We start from the raw sequence: 20,911 nt of genomic DNA, 5'->3' as shown, positions 1-20,911 counted from the left end.
TGGCTTTTAATATAGACAGGAGAAGGGTATTGCATGAAGTAAAAACAAACTAAATACAAACTGGGAAACAGAGCTAATTATGAAAAAGACAGATGTTTATGTTGAAATTTGGGTACAATTTATTGCAACAAATCTGGATAATTTGTTTACAAACCAGGCAAGAAAGAGACCATTCCACATAAAACAAAGAATACAAGGGTAAGAAAACTGACAAAGTCACATTTTTCAACACTGTATTTTGAAACAGGAATGTAAGGCACTATGGTGGATCATTTGTGCACTTGATCTAAAATTCAGTATTTTTTCAATTGAATTATCGTACATTAAGGAATGTTTTCCCAGACCCACGCAAGAACAGCAGAATGCTAGAGGAAGCCAGTCTTTCTTCACTGCTTCAGAACTGGCAGTTCTTTCGGCTTGGCTGTTGCCAGCGTCATTCCCATTGCATAGGCGTAGACTTTGGCATCTACAACTACGTGCTCCTTCTTCACAATTTCTTGAAAATTAGAGGGGAGAAGAAACCAATTTTTTAAACAAAAGTCAGAGTGCAAAACAACCACCGTCTAAATATTAACTATCTCACAGGATAACAAAATTAAAGACCTCAAGGCGTAGAATCATACATTCTAAAATCCAAATACATTTTACCACATCAAAATCATTCTTAATATTTTAAAGAAATATCCATGTACTGTACAATTGCTAAGGTTAAATATTCACAGCTATTTGTGTTTATCTGCTAATTATGTTCTTCCTGGTAATGAGAAAACTAATTAGAAAGTTAAAGGGGAACTGCAACCCTATTTTTATATTTCAGGGTTAGAAGGAATCAGCATTGATGAGTGCATTTCAAACCACAATGAAAGTAAAATGAACACAGAAACTTGTAAAACCTCCAATGTACATCACAAAATCAACGAACTTTTCAAGTATGCACAACACCATATTCTGACATTCAGAACGGGCTGGTTTTCCTGATAAATTGTTGACAAGTCATTTTTTAAAAATATTTTTATTTTTGTTTTTTGCTTTAAAGAAGTAGGTTTTGTATATTTCAAACATTTTATGGCTAATTCAAAGTGTCATGACTAAGCTTTAAAGCAAAAAAAAAACTGCAAGAGTCTGAATACTTCAGCAATGCACTGTATTTCTGAGGCTAGAAATAGATATATTAATATTAACATTTGCTTCTGATATTGTAACAGACTAAAGACAAACATTTTTCAATTTAGAATTAGAATTAGTTTTAATTTTAATATGCAATTAGATGAGAAAAGTTTCTCAAAGGAAATAAAACAATACCAAGATTGATTAATTCTATACTAATTAACTTGCTACTGCATTTAGAAATGGAAACATCTAATGTTCTAAGCAGAATACAGAAAAAGGTGTATTTAAAAAACACTTACCATTAATTTTGTCTTGAAAGTGATGTAGAGGTACAAGCAGTACTTCAGCAAACTCTGCAATTAGCAAACTAGAATTAGCAGTCACTCAAAACCGTGAATTTATGGCATTCAGATATCCTTCCATCCATTTTCTAACCATATAATCCAATACAGTCACAGGAGGACTAGAGCCTATCCCAGCAAGCAACTGGTGCAAGGCAGGGCACACCCAGGACAGGACACCAGTCCCTCGCAGGGCAGACACACGAACACAGACTCATACTCACACTCACACTGAGGGCCAGTTTTCCCACAAGCTAATTAACCTACCAGTATGTCTTTGTATTGTGGGAAGAAACCAGATCACCTGGAGGAACATGGGGCTGACCTACAAACTCCACACAAACAGCAACCCATGTCTGGAACTGAGGCAGCAATGCTAACTGCTGCGCCACTGCCATTGAAATATGTAAAGCAAAAAACATACCTCCTTCCGCTGAAAGAGAAGGAAAAAAAAGTTATTTAGAGGAGTTTTAAGATGCATTTACAAAAAATTGAAATACAGTCCAAAACCAAAAAAGCCTTTCTTACCAAGTTGTTGTGCCGGCCTGATGTTTTCTGGATCATCTCCATTGATGTTAACGCTGACTATATGAGTTGTACAATTTGACAAACCAGGATCAATACAAGTTACTAAAAAGAAATAAAAAATTTATTCAAGGACGAGGAAGAAAAAATATATTTCTAGAACGTAAAATACAAATTTCCATCACACCCCTATGATTCCTACAGCGGTAGAATTTATTTAACAGATTCATTATGAAACTGCATGTAATTTCAAGATGTAATGCCTAACCCAGAGAGGAAGACAGGCAACTGGCAGTACCACTATAAATTAAAACACCAAATATTGCAATCTGCCTTCCAGAAATTGAAACAAACATACATTTTAAATATTATTACAGATAAAAACGTTTACCAGGACATTTAAATCTTCAGTGCCCACTGTCAAAATTTACTAATGCTTGTAAACCTATGAACTTTTTACTTCATAATCAGCTGATTTCACTGTAAGTCTGAAGGCAGTTGTTTTCAGAATCACTGCGAATAGAATACAGTACACAAACTTACTGAAGTTACTGAAAATTAAGGATTATTTCTAATTCTTGGGAATTCATGCGTGAGGGAAACAGTTATATTTACAACAAGCCAAACACACACACAGAAACTCTACCTGGAGAAATTCCTACTACTTCTCCTTTATACCCAGTTTCCTCTTGCAGTTCCCTCAAAGCTGCAGCTTCTGCGCTTTCATTTTCATCAATGAGGCCTAAAAGATTATAAACACTCTCACACAAAACGTACAGCAAGGAGCCTTAGGGCTCCAGAGTGAAAGCTGCCTGGTTTGATTTAACAAAACTACAAACTTCACAGAAAGGCTTCTAGAAAGAGGTGTAATCGCCCTTCTGCTAAAACCATTTTCAAATTTCTATCTAACCCCTTCACTGTACATAAATCAATTTGGTAAAGATTCGCTATTCATTAGGAAAAGTATGGGGGTTGCTGATAATCACATGATTTATTTTTTCTTTGAAATTGTTAAACATTCTTTATAAAGTACCGATGTTTTGAATGTTCTTCAGAGTGTATGGAATGAGATGAAGAAACCAGTGGTACAGAAAACCCAAGAACATTTAAGAAACATGAGACTTGATATTATAGTACATTCTCAATACTTGAGGACGAACCGTGGACAGTCATTTCAATTGGAAATATTCTTAGGAGACCTTACAGTTTATTCATTCTTCCTGTTCCAAAAGGATTAATTTAATAACCGACACAAAACCCAAACCTTTATTAAAATCCACAATCGCACGATGAAAATGTGTTTCAATTCATTCCAATTTAAGGTTTAGAATTTTACGAAGCGAGAAAAGAGAAAACAGAACTTTACCTGCTGGAAATTCCAGACAGTAGCACCCCATTGGCGGCCGAAACTGTTTTACCATTACAACACAGTCATAATGGAGAGTTCTTTTCAGAATGGCAAATATGCCCACTCCTAATTGGAAGTAAAGTACAGAAGATTAACATTTTCTTTCCACTCCATCCAACACAGGGTTGCATAGGCAAGCAACAGGCACAAGGCATTCGCAGGGCACACACAGACACAAACTCCCACACAGCAACAAATGGGCCAGTTTCCCCAGACGCCGGTGAACCTACTGTACCAATCTGTCTTTGGACTGAGGGAGGAAACCCACGCAAACGCAGGTGGTACATGCAAACTCCACGCACACAGCATTGAACGCGGGGTCCAGCTAACCACTGCGCCAACGAGCCACTCGAATTAACGCAATATCTTACTTTAAAATGTGAAAAAGAAACGTTTTCAACATACATGCTAGATGCACAGTTTTTTGTTTGATCTTTTGATCAGCGTCACACACACTTTAACCTACAAATTTACATACCGTCAGCTGAGGAATTCTTTTGTTTTGTTGTCCTCTTCACCGTTTCCCAGATTCTAATTCAAGAAAAACACAGAACTGATGAAAAAGTTAAAAAACTGCAATTACTTTTCACCATTTCCCATACTGCAGCTAATTGTTTATAAAAATTGATCCAATTATACACTGCCAGATGCATGCCTTTACTCAATATGATAACGAACTGCACAAAGATAAGGAAAGATATTACTTTAATACAAGTATTTTCCCATGTAGAGTACTCACTACATCACTGTAGTAACTGTAAGTAACCCATTCCGAAGACAGTAAACCCTTGGTTTAACAGACTAATAGGGAGGATGAAGTGTCTGTTATTGCCAAAAGTCGGATCTATCAAGAATGATGTTTTTTCAACCCCAAAACAATATATATACTTGAGGTGGGGAGCTGCGTCAGCATGCATAGGCTGCAAAGGAACAAGTAATGGGTTTATTCCATGCTGAAAAAAAGAAAGAAAACACAATGTTTTGGCCGTGGAGCCTTCTTCAGGCTAAACTATGATTCAGTAATAAGGTGGATTAATTTTTCTGAGAAAATTTAAAACCAAATAAGAAAGTTCATCTTTTTTACCATGTTACAATTACTGACACATTTCTATCACACCTACCTTACATTTCCAGAAGGGTCAACATAGGTGGTCTTTTCAAATTTGACCCATTTCCCTTCAGTAATTACCTGTACAGAAAGCATTGTATTATGCATTAGTCCAGGTTAATAGAATGAATAGTCCCCTACCACATTGACTACTAGGCCTTTCTCACTCTGTCATACTTTCATATATACAGGAAGCAAAAGTACTCATCACTCAACTGACTTTCTCTAATTCTAGAGTGAAGCCCATGATAACATTCTTCAATGAAAAACAGAAGATAACATCTAATCAAATCTGCTTTGTTTAGTGGAAACACGCTGATTGCTCCGTCTCCATCCCAGTTTTAAAATTACACTAAATCCTGCTGACTGACAAAGATGTTCTGAGATAACAAGAAGATAAGGATGATTAAGTGTTCCAATTCAATGTTTTTTACACACCTCTTCTTTAAGGACTGATGACCTAGAGCTCTTAGATGAAGCACCCCCTTCGTGGCTCATGTTTGTAGCCCTGGTAAATGAAGCAGTGACAGTCTCAAAGTCCAGACGATGCAACTTTGCAATCAGTAGTATCGCAGCAGGATTGCCTAGCAAGAAGGACAAGCAAAACAAACGGTCAAGATAATATTTTTATTTTTCATGTATCAATGGAGGATTGTGTCATAACTGGACAGGAAATAATATTATCTTAATACAGACAGACACTTCTCTTTCAGAGTTGTGACTTTTAGCAAGTAATTGACATACATTCATACATTGAATAATCTCTATTTCACAAAGGAAAACTAGGGTTCCATTTTTTTTTTGCTGCCTCACAAACAAGCAGTTGTGCTTACACTGTGCTTACACTGTTCTGGTGAGCCTGCAGATGCACTTATCTGTGAAGTAACCAAAACAAAAACGACAAATAATAAATTCACCATTAATTGTACTGGTTTTCGTTTAATATCACACCCGAAAAAGACCCATTCTTTGCGATTATTAATTGAAAATTGTATTTCAAATTGCCACTTCATGTTTTAATATGAAAGGAAAGATAGCACATTAGAAAAAACATAACAGACAAAGTGAAGATGAGAAGAGCATTAAGGAAAGCTATACCAAGGAATATCACACAATTCAGTTTACACTAAGAATTAGGCTAACCTGAGATTGTACAGGTTGAAGTACAATGGATGATAGCACAAAGGGATGTAGTAAAATGCATCCAGGATAATAAAAGTACATAAGCTAAAACTACATGGAAGTCCATTGAAAACAGAACAAGAGGCACTGCTTTACACAGAGGTTTGTGGGAGTATGGAACAAGCTACCAAACTGTGTTGTTGGACCCAATACCCTGGCTTATTCAAGAACGAGCTGGGTTTGTACCCCATCTTATGTTATTATGGCTCCCTACATCAGTTCAATAAATGCTAAAATTTTTAACTGTTTCAGGGTTGAAAATGATATAGGACAGATCTTTACAGAGAGCTGAAAATGAAGATGAGCATCTTCGTATCATTCTTGACCCTGACCACTCTTTTAAAAAGCATATTTGTAATACATCTAACGTTTGCAGCATTACAAATATACACCAATTGTATATTTGTTTTTAGTGTAAGCTACTATATGTCTCATTTTATCCATTTATTGTTGTAAAGGTCTGTTATTATGACATGAGACGTGCTATGTAAAAAAAAATCTTATTACAAAAAATCTTTCTTAAGACGTTTTCAGATTTTTCAGTCAAGACAATTTAAGGATTATAAACTACAAACATAAAACATGACAGATTTTTTTTATTGCTTATTAATAAAAAAAACGATTATTAATCTCCATGTCGTACGAATTGGGTGCCTCTTCATTGCTATCATGAACTGAATTCAGACAGGGAGTCACAATGTTTTTTGTATGTACTTTACAGAGATACACCTACAGTACAATCTACAAACGTATTACTACCACTGCCTGTACGGTTCATTCATCTTGCATTTTCTACCCCTCGGTAGACTGCACCTGGCTTCAATAAAGCCTCGTAGAGTTACCGCTGATAAATAGCTCTCTGAGCAGTGATTACCTCAGCTTTTGGAAAAACGGAGTGAAGAGAAATATTTCTTCTCTAGCGGACTCTACTCCAATACTTTAAACAACCGTTTAAAGCGTATGATACTTGTGATCTGAATAATTCAATCCTCTGAACAACATAACCCAAAGAAGAAACATAATTAAAACAGTCGATTACAATTAATATACACAGAACATAATAGACATCCATACCTTATTCGCCAGCAACCAAGATACCCTCTGCTTTCATCAGTGTGATCACAGCACTGCTCTAATGCTACCCATTCCCCCCCCCCCCAACGTAGTGCAACTCGAAACACCTCCCCCTGACCGCCACTCCTTCTTGAATCTTGCGTCAGCTAATAAAATTCAGTTTAGACAAAATGCACGCATATAAGTTAATAAGATTAATATTTAAACAATATGAATATCACAAAGCTTCTTTGAAATAAAAGTTTTAAATATATGTAGACTGGTGGAATCCGATAGGTACGGCCGCTGTTCTCCTCAGCGGAGGAGTTGTTTTCTATCGGACACTTCCTGTCAATAGACGAAGCATGAAGAAAGAGCAGGTTGTAAACTGTCAGTTTTCGGTGTGGTACACGTTATTCAAGAAGCACACGATTAAAAGGTATGACATTTACTTTTCCTGTATGTAATTCTTAAAATCTCAGTGTAGAGCCTGATCTTACAATGCTGATGTGTTATACTGATATCTTCTAATTTGTTACTGAACCGGCAGTGCTTGTTATCGACGTATACATTTAAAATTATTTTTTAAGTAGAACTCGGCCTTTCAGTTTTTTCGTCTATGTAATAAGCATGAATGACCATTAATACCCCATGATTGTGTTAACACTCTTTGTTTTTGTGTTCCAGTTTAATTCTTCCTTTGCCACAGAATGTGATCGATTATTTACTGGATGACGGCACCCTTGTGGTTTCAGGGAGGTACGTTTGGCTAGGTTGGGTGTTTTTTCGCTCTCCAAATCTACTGTAGACTTTGAATCTTCCACATCTCACAGTTCCAACCTGTTTTTCGTAGTAACTGGTACTAAAGAAAATCTGAATAATATGGGGAATCTGCTAGTAGGCTAATTTTTAAGTCACGGGAAAGTGCTGTCATTAGTTTGGTTTATTCAGTGTAACTCAGAAATGTATCTGTTAAGCAAGTTATGTGAAGTCAAGCATTGTAATGAAGGGCCAAATGAAATCAAAAACATCCATGAAGATAATGATTTTGTATATATGTGTCCATGACTCATAACTTGACTAAAAGAAGATTATTAGCTCATGATTCTACGTTTTACACGCACGCACTATGTACGTGTGCAAGTAAGATTCTGCCTCAGGTCAGAAAGCCCAGACTGCCTGTTTAACTGGTAGCTTCGTTTTCCATTAGTTGTAGTACGCGCAGATTACCAGCAGATGGCTCCAGCAAGCATCAGTCCCGGACGCTAACTGGCTGTGTCCCCTTCAGGTTGAGCTATATGGGACTAGATCTTGGCCGGCCTTATACTCAGGGATCCGCCTGGCCAGTGTGATGAATCACAGCTCAGTCCCTCTAAGAGGAGCCTTTAATTCTCTGCTATTATTGACTGTGTTAGTCATTTATTTATTTTTGTCGTCATAACCCATTTTGTGCCCACAGCTGAAATCCTCCCCAACCTTGACACATTAACATTGTGTTCCATCTTCTTAATGTCCATGTGGCCACCCTGATTTATCCAGTTATTTATTATCTGAAGTGGGACATGTAAATATTGTACGTATCCAGCATTGCAATATTACTGTTTAACCACTCTGTGGAAGTGTGGAAGTGCTGGGATCTGCTAATTTAGCCTTCAACAAAGGTCATGCTAAGATATAATAAAGCTGACTTGCTTGCACAGCTCCAGTAACTTACGCTACATAACAAAAGGCAGGACCAACACCCATAAACAAACCATAAACATGATAAAGCAGATCAATGCCTGCTGCACATCAAAGGACAGGACTTCAAATGGGACAAAGCAGTTTAACTTGTGCTACATATCAAAGGACAGAATAAATATCCATAACAAGCCATAAAACTGTGAAGCCAAGACTTCTTTCTGTACAGTATATAAGGGTTGGAAACCACTTTCAGGGGCTCTGTTCTGCAGGACAGACCCAGTGGGTGTTGCTGTCCTTATTAAGCTCAATAAAATTGAATCTGCACAAGACTGTGTCCTGCTCCTCTGATGAAGAATTCCCCATAACAATTCTGCTCCATCCCATTTTACCTAATTTATACGCTGTTTCAGAAATCCATTTCTGTGTTACCAAGAAATCGTCTCTCAGTATCTATTCTTGTTCATCTTTATCTGTTGTCAGCTATTTCATGCTGTATGTATTAGGGCAGTAGTGTGGAGAAGTGGTTAGGGACTGCAGACTGGAGCATTGTGGGTTCAGATCTCGACTACAATACAGCTATTGTGCCTCTGAACAAGATAGTTCAATCAAATTGTACCAGTAAATGCCCTGTTGTACAAAAGGATGTGAGAGGGTCAAGGGTCAGCAGTGAAAAATGACTCTGAGGTCACAAAGATGGAACCCGGGGGCAGTGGATCCACTGTAAATCAGAGCCCATGAAGCTCTTTTTCATACAAATGTTTGTGGGAGTCAGGAACAAGCTTGTTGAAACTGACACCCTCACTTCCTTCAGAAAATGATGGGATGAGATCAGTTAGTTTTGAGCACCCAAACAAGTGAGAAAGGATGAACAGCCTCCTTCTATATGTAACCTTTTGTGTGTTCTTATGTTTACAGTCTTTAAAAATCCTAAACAGATACACAGCACAGGAGAGACACCAACAACCTTGACATTGTAATCTTTTAAATAAATCATTTTCATTTGGCTTCCATGCAATCGTCGTGGAATTTAAAGTAGACAATTTGAGAAATGCTACAATGCATCTTTCATATTTAATTTGTTCCTTTTGTTGTCACATCCTTTGAGGTTTTAGTTTCTCCAGGAAGACAAGGGACTGAATAAATGAATAAGTTATTGTAATTTTGCTCTTTTTTTTAACGCTATATGAATAGTCTGTTATTCTGTTTTTTGCAGAGTAGATTCCCCTCAGAATTCTCAGACAAACAATAGTGACTGTGATGAGGAAGACGATATACAGGTACAATTATAGTCATAGTATTCATGTACGGTATAGTTACTGTTGGTACAAATATATAGCCATATAGCCATCTATCAGTATACATATATTATACTTGTTCAAATTAAGTATTTAATATTTAATGCAAAATATTTAATTAATATGTCATACAAATTTATAACATAAATAAATGTATGTTTAGTTGTGTAACTTAAAGTAGTAAATGTCTTATATTCTTAATGTTATCATTTTCCTTAACCCAACCAGAAACATTACCAGTTACAAATGGTTTCTAATGCCCTAGGACCATGAAAAGCAAGTTCAGTACTTTTGTTAAAGGAACACTAGATGATTATTGTCTAAAAAGACATTACGTGTTAAACTGGTATGTAGGTTTAACCTGACAATACCCTGATCAAGACCAGCTTGAAGGTGTTCTTTTAGAACCTTATAAGCCAGCTCTCTTAGCCAGGGCATGTGTGGCTCTGCTCAGTCTGTCACTATAGATATTATCCCATAAGTTTACAAAATGAAGATTGGGACAAGAGTTCTGGACATCTTGTCGATTGTTTTTTAAAAAAATATATTTTTGTTTTGTTGTAATAGTGGTCAGATGACGAGACTACAACAACCGTTACTGTAAGTAATAACAATATTTAATTTGAGTTAGCTTATTAGCAGCAGGCTTAAATGGTAATCGGTTAACCGTTTCTATTAAACTGTGACTAAGTCTTTTAGATATAGATGCCTATGTTTACTGTATCTGCTCCAAGTGTACAGACTGCAAGAGCAACTTGCCTTATCTCTTCATATTTGCTAAAGGTATCATTTTCCTTGCTAGTTAGGTATTGGATAGACCAATCATTAAAACTTATCTCTTTGTAGTTGTAGTTGTATCTATATTTCTTCTTTAGGTATGATAAACAATTGCCTCCATTACAAATTAAGGCATCCTGACTGTATATTCAGTTCTTTAAAGTTGTATAGTGATAACTTTTGTTTGTGTTAAGTTTGAAAGCCCTGATAGTTTCCCTTTGTGGTTAAGGCTCCTGAATTCCCCGAGTTCCATGCCAAAGTACAGGAAGCAATCAATGCTCTTGGGGGCAGCATCTTCCCAAAGCTGAACTGGAGTGCTCCAAGGGTAAGGCTTAAAAATCAGTAAAGATTTTACTGTATTGTACGTTTTGGTTTTAGTTTCTCCAACATGGATTTAAATCTGAGAACTGGAGGTACTTCTTTACCCAAAGGGTGGTGGGAGCATGGAACAAGGTACCCGGCCATGTTTGTGAAGCAGATACCCCTATATCTTTCAAGAAATGGCTTGATGACATATTCTTGACAAGCCACCTGGGTTTACTTTCCTTAATCTTGGTGAATTGTCCAGCTACATTCAGTCTGGATTTGTTTCATAGGCAAAACTGAGGTAAAAACCATCCCTTCTGACAATTGTTTATTACCCTTGATTTATTACAAGGCTGTTAAACGTCTTTACTGTAGTCCTTTTCAAGCCCATATAAAAGATATGACTTTTCAGTGATTAGGTACTGTAATATGCTCATGCTTCTGATATTATTTTCAGAAACCTTATTATTTTCAGAAATTTTCCATTTCAGACCTGCATTCTTCACTGTGAAAACCTTGAAGACTTAAAGAGAGAACAAATAACCTTCTTTTGTGCATTATCTCACATTCTTCCTTATATATCTGTATATACTTAGGATGCTAACTGGATTGCAATGAACAGTTCTTTAAGATGTCAGAGCCTGAGTGACATTTTTCTGCTTTTCAAGAGCTCAGACTTCATCACCCATGACTTCACTCAGCCGTAAGTGCTCCTATTTGAAGTGCTTTACGATTATTATTAATAAGCAGATTTTATAATCATTGTGCTGTTTCAACATATTTAGGAGCTATTCCCGTGCTCTTAAGTACTGTCTTTTAAAGCCCAAATGTTATCTCATACCCTTAAGTACTGTATTTTAACGACTAGACGCTACTGACCTGAATGCATTAACTTCTAATAACTCATTCAAATCCCTTTCGTCGGCATCCAATTTTAAAATGAGTGTGCTTTGCCATAGGAAAATCTAAAAATCAATATGTTCAGTGTCCACAAAGCCTTTTGAGTTTTGGATTTTAAAACAATTTACCCCAGAATGGCTTTGTCCATTAATGGTAAAGGTCAGCCTGCATCTCCTGATTTCATTCCCACAGTCTCATAGTGACCTTCGCTTTCCCTGTGTTCAGCTCTTCACTGGTATTGATTGCTGCCTTTGTGAAGATCTTTTTTTTTTCAGGTGCAGCAGAATAGGACTGCAGTAAGCTGCAGTGTCCACAGAGTGCTGTGATTTATTTCAGAGTATAAAAGGCAGCTTTTCATTCCCGAGAATGTGTAGTGGCCTTTTTCTATTCCCGTGTTTTGCCTGCTTTGGGACTATTGAACTTCCAAAGAAGAAGGAAGAAAATTTGTTTTGTGAGATGAATCCATGTTCACTTTGATTAGTTTTTTTTTGCCTGGACCCCCACAAGGTGGACTGACTTCAAAACCGTAGCAGCGTGGAGTTGTGTTTAGTGCTTTGGACTGAGTCCAGAGGATCTCGGCTTCAGATCCGGGGTGGCACGATGTTAGTGTACCCTTGAGCAAAAACATTTCACTCAAAGCGCTCCAGTACATTTCACTGCTGTAAAAAATGGGGCTCCAGGTCATCATTGTGAATATGAATTTGTTCTGATAAAATGTCCTCTTCAATCACCAGTCAAGGCAGACTCTGATATGGAGCATGCACAGTTCTTACTGTTGAGTTTATAACACTGCTGCGCAGAACTTGCAAAGTTTAGGCTTATAATTTGACGAATGAATCAGTATTTAACTGTAACAATCATAGTTCTTTTGTGCATTACACAGTTCTCAGCCTCATTGCCTCGTGTATTAGTTTTGTTTTGTTAATTCTTTTCAGAGTTAACAGGGTAAACTTGTTTACAACGTGTTGTTTTCAGGTTCCTTCGTTGTACTGATGATTCCCCAGATCCATCAATAAACTATGAGGTGGGTGGCTGTACTAAAGGCAGTGTCATTCTCTACCCTGCCTCATCAAGCACCCATTTCCCTTTCACTGTGTTGTGAATATTACTTTCTTGGGCTAATGCTGATTACTTCATTGAACTCATCCCATGCATGTTAATTGTTACATGAAATACAAATTGTACTAATTTTAAATTGTAATTCCATCACATCCCAGACAGATCTCGTTCAGATCTGATTTCTGACCAAGTGGAACTGCTTTACAGTAATAAATGACTCTGCAGCACCTGATAACATACTGTGAGGAAAGTTAAGAAGTATTTTTGCATGGAAGGGGACAGTAACAGGTTGAAGGGCTGCCTTTAATGGGAGAAATTAAGGTGTCATTCTACTGCAGTTGTCTCAGCTCGCCTTATGTTAAAGGTCACAGCACACTGAGATGAGAATTTATATCCTATTTGCTGAAGGTATTCCAATGGGGGTGCATACAGCTATTAACATATTTAATATGCTAAACAAAAATTTTGTTTTTCAAGCTGGTCCTGAGAAAATGGTGTGAATTGATCCCTGGTGGAGAGTTCAGATGTTTTGTCAAGGAGAACAAGCTAATAGGTATGGGGAGTATTTTCCTTTATAAGTGCAGTGATCCTGTAGAGTTTTATGCCCTTGTTGTAAAGGAGAGGTTGAAATTCATTAAGACGTTTTATTATTTGTCTATACAAATATAAACAGAAAACTTAGAAAATCTTGCTTATTACGTATATAATAATACCCACTGTCCCAACTTGAAAGGCTAATATATATCAGAGTCCTGAACTGCACAGAATCAAATTAAAAGAGAAAGTGGGCATTGATTTATTGTCATTGAATCTTCAGACGAGAAAAACTAACATTAATAAAAACGAAGATCCACCTATTCTCAACATGATGTCTTCTGTATCGAACATCTAAAAGTGTTTTGTGGATCCCAGAGGTTTGAAATATCATTTTCTTTAGCTTACCATAGTATTCCAAAATAAAAGGACTGCACTTCTCTGTTTGCTGTTTCTAGTTTGTTTTATAATGTCTGGAATGGAATGTCCTATGGCTTTATAGATCAGAACAGGCCCTTGTGTTTATTTACTGAACTGGCCTCCCAAATCTCCACCAAATTTGGTAAATCACTGAAGTAGAGGAAAATCTTGGCAGATAGCTATAGGAGCTGTACCCTGCTGGTGCCATACTGTATATTAATGTATGACGGAAGCAAGCAAGTAAGTAAGGGGCCTCAGGTGGTTAATGATCTGTATCTACGAATGTTATACAAGAGTAGGTCCTGATGTGTTTTACTTTTTAGGAATCTCACAGAGAGATTACACACAGCACTATGATCACATTTCACATCAGGAAGATGACATTTGTAGATCAATCCAGGATTTCTTCAGGGACAATATTCAGTACAAGTTTCTGGATGAGGACTGTAAGTATGTGGAAATAATTAACCGTAACAAGTGTGTTGTAGGGAATACTTAATGAAAATCCTGAAGATTTAATTTACTTTTCCAGGTTTTGACACCTTTCTCTTGACAGTGTCATTGTTGACATCAGTATCTGACAAGCTTAATCTACTAGTGTTGCAGTGTCAGGTGTCATTAATCAAGTTTGTGAAATACTTAAAATGACATTCTGCAGTTCTTCTGTAAGGATTTTTTCATTGACCGTTGATCTGGATATACCATTTTTGTGTTGTATATTTGACCTTTTTATAGGTCCCTTGGTAATGTTAGCTGAATTACTGCAAAAACAGAGATAATGTCACAATGACATTAGAGATAAGAAAAGTTCATTATAAGCTTTTATTAATATTTGGTGCTTTTCTGCTCCTTTTTTCCATCCATCTATCCTGCCATTATTCCATTTTAAATTCTGCTTCCTTCATAAATTTAGAATCACTGGTTTCTTTTCTTCTTTTGTATCTGTAAATTTGAATTTGCCAAACAAAAACCCCAGACTGCATATACCCTCAGTATATAATCAAGGAACATTATGTCATGATTCTGTTGAGTTTTAGATTACCATTCTAATATCTGTGGCTGTGACCTGGATGAATTTATTGAGTTTAAAAGGAAAGAATGATTAGTGAGTCTAAAAGACAGAAGAAAGTTATTTTTCATTATCAAATAAAATGTTATTTTCTTTTTTTCCACAGTTGTGATTGATGTCTACAGAGATAGTCAGGTTAGTAAATGTTTTATATTCTATGCTTTCATTAATAACAAAAATAGAAACTAGTATAAGCTTCCGTTTTGAACTGGTTATATTCTCTGCAGTATGTGTGCTCTTGAACTCAGTCTCTATTTTTTCTGATGGTGTTTTTTCAGGGTAGGGTGTGGTTGATAGATCTGAACCCGTTTGGTGAAGTGACGGACTCGTTGCTGTTCACCTGGGAAGAGCTGACTTCAGGAAACAGTCTCAGAGTGGACCACGTTGAAGGGGAAAATACAGATCAGGTGCGAAGTTGTGGTAGATGAACCTGCAATTAAGAAAAAGAGAATTTTACTTTCCCAGTCGTCAGTGGATGTATGCTGTGTCTAACTAGATGAATCCGGTCCTGGAGAGCCTTTGTGTGTCTTTGTGTTTGTTTTCCGAGTTTTCGAAAACTCGAAAACCTGCAGACACACTGGCCCTCAAGGACCAAAATTTGACTCCCATGGTGTAGACCCTGCACAAAGCCTTTGTACTGTTTTTACATACTGTAAATTTCTTAATTTCCTTACTTTTTTGCTTCTAGCACTCATATTTACTTATATAATAAATCAGGTACAAATGCTGCAGGTGCCGGATATAAAAATATTGATGTAACAAAACTATAACAAGACCGAGGCTGTGCTCATAGGCATTAAACATCAGCTTTGGTGAATTGTTTGTCATTGAATTCAGCACAAATGATGATGTTGTTGCTGAAATCAGACCCGTGATGGAAATAGAAACCATGGTGTCGTCATTTGATTACGATATATATGTCATCTACACTAAAGATAAGCTTTAAAATAATCCAGAATTATGCACATTCTTTTCAAAATTTGAATACATATCAATTTATTTGTAAGAAGATACAAAAGCAGCAGAGCACAAACATATAGCATGAAATCACATTTGATGAGCAGTTAAGTTTAAGGCTACTTTATGCATGTTCTACCTTAAAGTACTCTGCATCAGCACATAACTCCCATGTAAATTGTGCTGATTCCCTATGACGTTTGCAGTGGACATTAAAGGTTCACTTGTAGAGCTTGGAAAGCATTCACAAAGGGCTGTGGGAGTGCAGAACAAGATACCCAGCCAATACCCTGGCTTCTGTGATGAAACAGCCGAATGAGATCCAATTGGCTATTAACTACCGAATGGCCTCCTCTTGTTTGTCACCTTTCTGATGTTCTTATTTTTTCCCTTTTGGGGGGAAAAAAGCAGTAGTTTGGTTACAGATGATGGTGAAGTATAGGGTACTGTTACGTTTTTCTGATGATGGAATGGAACGTAATTTCTGGAGTGAATATGATGATTTCTAGCTTTGAAACACTTCTGTTTGACTTGTCTTCGATGGTGTTCAAAGACGCCCAAATAAGGTTAATCAGCCACTGTGCAGTGGCCGCTGTGCCTTAGACTCTGTGTTGTGACTGTCCGACAGGACGCCCCAGCATTCCGTTACACCACCAGTGAGGTGACGGTGCAGCCGAGCCCCTGCCTCAGCTACCGGATCCCCAGGGACTTCGTAGACCTCTCCACCGGGGAAGATGCGTACAAACTTATCGACTTCCTCAAGCTGGTAAGAGTCCTTCGCTTCTTCTTGTCTTCCACTCTCATGCTTCTACAGGGAAGATGCAGATAAGCCTGAAAGACAGTTGGAAGGTGCGCTAATGCTAGATCTCCACACATCTGACAAAGGAATGTGAAGACAAATCATCATATATATTCCAGAAGCCTCAAAGCCATTAATTTTCTCCTTTCATTCAGGGAGTAGGGAACCACATTGCAAGACAAGTTGCTGAAACTGATGCGCTGTCTGAATAATAATAATAATTATCGAATAAACAAGGAGCTTTCTCCCATGTACAGTATGTAATAATGAGTACAGTGTCAAATCATCAGCGAGTGTAGTCAGAAATGCGACCGGAAGATGAGCAGTGTGCTCTGGCGCTCAAGGTCAAGGCAAATTCGCCTGAAGAGGAGTGAGGGGAGTAGCTGAATCGCCACCACTGCACTGTGAAACAAAGAAATTACCTTTACGTGCTTGGATCACCTCTTGGATAAAAACCGTTGTGTTTCTTCTTTAATAGACACACAGGTATGCTCTTCCCTTGGCGATGAGTAATGCCGACAAGCATTGAAATCTACTTACAGTAGTTTCAGTAGTTACAGTAGCTACTCAACAGCTCGATTAACGAAAGAGGTGAATAAACACACCTAGGTTTTTAATGGATGTGACATTAAGAATTTTTTCTCGCACTCCTCCACTCCCAGAACGATTTAGTGCCCCCCAGATTGGGAATCACTGGTTTGTACTATCCTTTGAACGCACACCAAAGCAGCTTGTGTCCTGAAATTCATGTCTCTGATGATTCGGAAGGTGATATGCTCTCTCTTCAAAGAGTGCCTCTTTTTTCTTTTTCAGAAAAAAGGTCAGCAAGAGGAATCTGATGAAGAATCTTGAACATTTTGCTAACAGCAATAAAAGACTGTTAAAGGCTGCATTGGTCTGTCAAACTCTCTATAAATAATAGATCTGGATAGATGAAGTAAACCAACAGTCAATACATGCATGAGGAAAGGTCTGGTATTCAGCATGCTGGAAGGAAAATTATCTTCTAGAATGTTTTTATATGATGGATTTGTAGGGATATATTATATGCATTTTATATTATTACATAAAGATATATATATATATAATTTCAACTCTAGTTAATACGATAAAACACTTGTTTTTACTTTTTCCTACAAATAGGGATGTCAAACGTATTAAAAAAGTTGATTTGTTTGTGATTTGCAGCTGTAAAGGAAAAAACAATTAGCATGTTTTGTAATGTGATTTATGTCTCTAAATGAGGAAATTATGTTGCTTCCCTAATGAATTAAAACGTCTTAGTATAGGCTTGAAGTTCATGTCTGTGTAGATGAAATTAATTTCAATCACTTTGAAAGTGATTGAAAACTAAATCTTGTCCTTAATTTTGTATCATCTGAATTGAACAGATGTAGAAAATAGTCTTTAGAGGGTATGAATAATGAATATAAGAATAGAATATTTATATTTCTAATCTGTAAGGAGGTAGAATGGTTCTAATGTATTTGGGTCTGCTCTAGAATTCAATTCATGTCATAATAAACTATTCACATTTTTATTAACTTTATATTGAATATCCATTAGAAAGCTTAAAGTATGAATTCAGTCGAACTATATAAAGTAAAAGATGGTAAAGCTCTATTTATGGAAGATATTTTCATAAAAATTAAGATCTAAAGCAACATGCTCATGATGAAATAAGTCATTTAAATACAGTACACCATTCTTTGTATTCCTATAGATTCTTTACAAGCTGAAAATTAAGTAAGCTCTCTTATTGAAAGATAAGAAACTGACAGGTACTGTATCTCTATTATTTCTTTTTGCTATGAAGACTTCACACACCGTTTCTTTTTGTGGCATTTAGTTCAGTGTGCATGTTCAATATGTGTCCTGGGTGTCTCTGGCCTATGGTGTGTAATGTGGCCATCTGTCCAATATGGATCTTTGTGACCAGAGTTTGCATTACATGTTTCTGCAACATGATGTTTTTTGGTTCTGGTTTGCATTTTGCATCATTAAAAGTGAGAAACTCTCATTGCACAATACAGTATGCATATATGGCTGATTTGTCATCGTCAGAATATTTTATAAGGTAAGATTTATTGTTTGTCAACAAAGATAATCTATACTAAGCTGACATGATGTTGTTCTCATAGATGTATTTTACTTACTCAGTTTAGATGATCTGAGTGTTCCACGGACACTCAAGCAGAATTGTAATGCTCTCATGTTCCTCACTGCGGTGCTCTTGAGCTGAAAACTATTCACCTGGAGTTCACGTTTTAGAAGACATACAGTATAGCTTTCCAAAGATTTTAGTCATCTTTGATAAAGTTTTCATTGTTCACACAATTATAATATGCCCTTGTCACAACTAAAAAATGTTTTGCTCAACAAAATCATTTTTTCATGTATTTGTATTGAGTATTCAAGTGTATTGTAACCATTCTTCTGGTATTAAAATTTTGTTTTAACTTAGGGTGACATTTAATGTGATCACGATCAACATTATAAACTACTTAAATAAAATATTTTTAAAAAATGTTGCATAAATGCATCAGTATAAAAAGATGATAGATTTAATAATTAGGACCTATGTAATTGGGGTTGGATTGGGTGCAGTTCAGAATTTATTTTGTAGCCTGATACAAAACAGCCTAACAAAACTATCATTTTATCAAACTGTCATTTCAGGTGTTTGAACATGTGAATTGAAAAGAGCAGTGGGGAACCATTGAATGCATCTGCTTTTTAAACAGAGAAAGATTGCTGCAAAATACAAATATTGATTTAAGAGCTGAATAAACAAACTGTTCTGATCAGGAACACATACCTCATAAAGAGGCTATTGGGCATAAAATAAATGGAGAGAGAACTGATGCTTTGTTTTTCCTTTCTCTTCTCATGTTATTCTGCACATTTCATCTTGAAAAATAATATCTACTAAAGTGGCCTTCAAAAGTATTCACCTACTTGGACTTTTTTTTTTGCCATTGATTGACCCAAAACACTATAACATGAAAGTTAAAACAAAATATGCTGTTAAAGCTGTATATGCTCCTAAATTAATTATATATATAGAATTATTGTTTTTGCTATAAAGTGTTTTTTGTTTACCTGTTTTAACTAAGATATGGTTTATGTAATGTCTGAATGCAATCCAAAAATGTGAAATAGAAGATTGAATGTCTTAATAATTTAATGCACGGACCTCAACCCTAAATAAGCACTGAATTTTCAAGGTTTTCTATTAGACACAGTTACATCAGCATTTATAATTCTCTGCTGTCATCTACAACATTATGGATATAATTAAAATTCAATGTGTCTACATGTGGTCTTTATTGAAAATGTCAGAACTGTAAGGCTAGTAATATTAGTCAAAATCATTATTGTGGTAGATGTTTATGGGTTTTAGTCTACCTTACTCTGCTGCAAGATCTAATGTGCAAATTTTAAATTACACAAAGATTTCACAATTCATTACTTAGAACTAGACACTAGGCTGCATTTGGGAACATATCAAATCGGTTCAATTGATAGGGGCTTTGTCATTAACTTGTAATTTAGGCTGACACAACTTTCTGCTCTGTAAAAGACTTGAGAGCCAAAGTGATGAAGAGTTTTTTTTTAATCAAGAACTGCAGCAGTTTGCCTCTGGCATACTCATTAGCTATGTTTAGAGAAGATCACAGGGCTTGCAGTGGTCATCGAAAAATTGTAGTTCAGTATTGTGTCATTTGTTTCTATTTCTAAAACATAAAAGAATAAACGTATAAAAAGCATAGTGAAAAAGAAGGGCATTAGGTACAAAGTGTGTCCAGAGACTTGCATACCTACCGCACAGGAACATGGTTTTGCAAATGTGATATTTTTTATCTATACAGTAAATGCAGTGTTCTACTATTGTAGACAAAGGATGCATGTGTTATATACTGTATATTTAAGGATATTTTATTTTGTTTCTTTCCATTCAGCTCCTCCCTCAATTTGGAATTAGCTATTCATAACTAGTTCTTCCTAACAGCACAAGAGCGTACAGTGGAGGTTTTGCAGGTGTTACCTGCAGAGCAACATTTCCCAGCAATCTCCCACTTCTCACACTGCGAGCCCCACGGAGCCTCTGTGAAGGGGTGGGACTCTGTCCCTGCCCTGTCGGGATCCAGTCGGGGTCGCCTGGGAGTTTGGCCCATACACGGCTCCACTACTCCGAGAGACCAGGCCTTCTGTCACAGGAGAAGCCTGCACAATGCTCCAAGGAGCTGACATCACCTCTGTGGCTTGGTCAGTGCTGCTGAGCACTGATTAATTGGAGAGATATGGCTGTACCCAAGGTGTGGGCAGTGTGTCACAGGGCTTACTGTCGCTTGACAGACCAAGAATACCCTGACAGACAAAGC

At 36.7% G+C, this 20,911-nt stretch overlaps 2 protein-coding genes across 3 annotated transcripts; one reads left to right on the top strand and one right to left on the bottom strand.

Annotated features, from left to right (window-relative positions):
• Window positions 1-95: 95 nt before the first annotated feature.
• Window positions 96-6,818, bottom strand: nudt5 (nudix (nucleoside diphosphate linked moiety X)-type motif 5). The gene is made up of 9 exons (XM_088924049.1): window positions 6,749-6,818; window positions 4,931-5,076; window positions 4,506-4,573; window positions 3,863-3,915; window positions 3,343-3,450; window positions 2,623-2,718; window positions 1,971-2,081; window positions 1,410-1,463; window positions 96-496 (listed from the first exon to the last, which is right to left on the bottom strand). The coding sequence occupies exons 2-9, from the start codon at window positions 4,988-4,990 to the stop codon at window positions 387-389; spliced, it is 660 nt and encodes a 219-aa protein (XP_088780175.1). The 5' UTR covers window positions 4,991-5,076; window positions 6,749-6,818; the 3' UTR covers window positions 96-386.
• Window positions 6,819-6,862: 44 nt separating this feature from the next.
• On the top strand, window positions 6,863-19,391 carry cdc123 (cell division cycle 123 homolog (S. cerevisiae)). Of its 2 annotated transcripts, none has more exons than XM_088924017.1 (13): window positions 6,863-7,166; window positions 7,415-7,486; window positions 9,624-9,687; window positions 10,273-10,305; window positions 10,712-10,807; window positions 11,385-11,491; window positions 12,664-12,712; window positions 13,225-13,300; window positions 14,025-14,147; window positions 14,877-14,905; window positions 15,049-15,177; window positions 16,356-16,493; window positions 17,340-19,391. In XM_088924017.1, the coding sequence occupies exons 1-13, from the start codon at window positions 7,093-7,095 to the stop codon at window positions 17,376-17,378; spliced, it is 1,029 nt and encodes a 342-aa protein (XP_088780143.1). In that variant the 5' UTR covers window positions 6,863-7,092; the 3' UTR covers window positions 17,379-19,391. The 2 variants fall into 2 exon arrangements, with proteins under 2 accessions (XP_088780143.1, XP_088780144.1); XM_088924018.1 differs by having other exon boundaries at window positions 6,866-7,166; window positions 9,629-9,687.
• The last annotated feature ends 1,520 nt before the right edge of the window (window positions 19,392-20,911 follow it).

The sequence above is a fragment of the Atractosteus spatula genome, chromosome 8 (assembly GCF_055471065.1).
Source record: "Atractosteus spatula isolate fAtrSpa1 chromosome 8, fAtrSpa1.hap1, whole genome shotgun sequence".
Lineage (NCBI taxonomy): Eukaryota > Metazoa > Chordata > Actinopteri > Semionotiformes > Lepisosteidae > Atractosteus > Atractosteus spatula.
The sequence above is the reverse complement of the archived record's forward strand: the minus strand, read 5'-3'. Positions and strand labels throughout refer to the sequence as shown.

What these genes read in the sequence shown, in the direction of transcription:
- cdc123 (XM_088924017.1), top strand. Translation starts at nt 7,093, where the DNA reads ATGAAGAAAGAGCAGGTTGTAAACTGTCAGTTTTCGGTGTGGTACACG. An exon ending in CAAGGAGAACAAGCTAATAG is followed by an intron (nt 13,301 to 14,024) that starts GTATGGGGAGTA and finishes TTTACTTTTTAG; the next exon opens with GAATCTCACAGAGAGATTAC. An exon ending in AAGGGGAAAATACAGATCAG is followed by an intron (nt 15,178 to 16,355) that starts GTGCGAAGTTGT and finishes ACTGTCCGACAG; the next exon opens with GACGCCCCAGCATTCCGTTA.
- nudt5 (XM_088924049.1), bottom strand. Translation starts at nt 4,990, where the DNA reads ATGAGCCACGAAGGGGGTGCTTCATCTAAGAGCTCTAGGTCATCAGTC. An exon ending in CTGTCTGGAATTTCCAGCAG is followed by an intron (nt 2,719 to 3,342) that starts GTAAAGTTCTGT and finishes ATAATCTTTTAG; the next exon opens with GCCTCATTGATGAAAATGAA. An exon ending in CTTTCAAGACAAAATTAATG is followed by an intron (nt 497 to 1,409) that starts GTAAGTGTTTTT and finishes CTAATTTTCAAG; the next exon opens with AAATTGTGAAGAAGGAGCAC.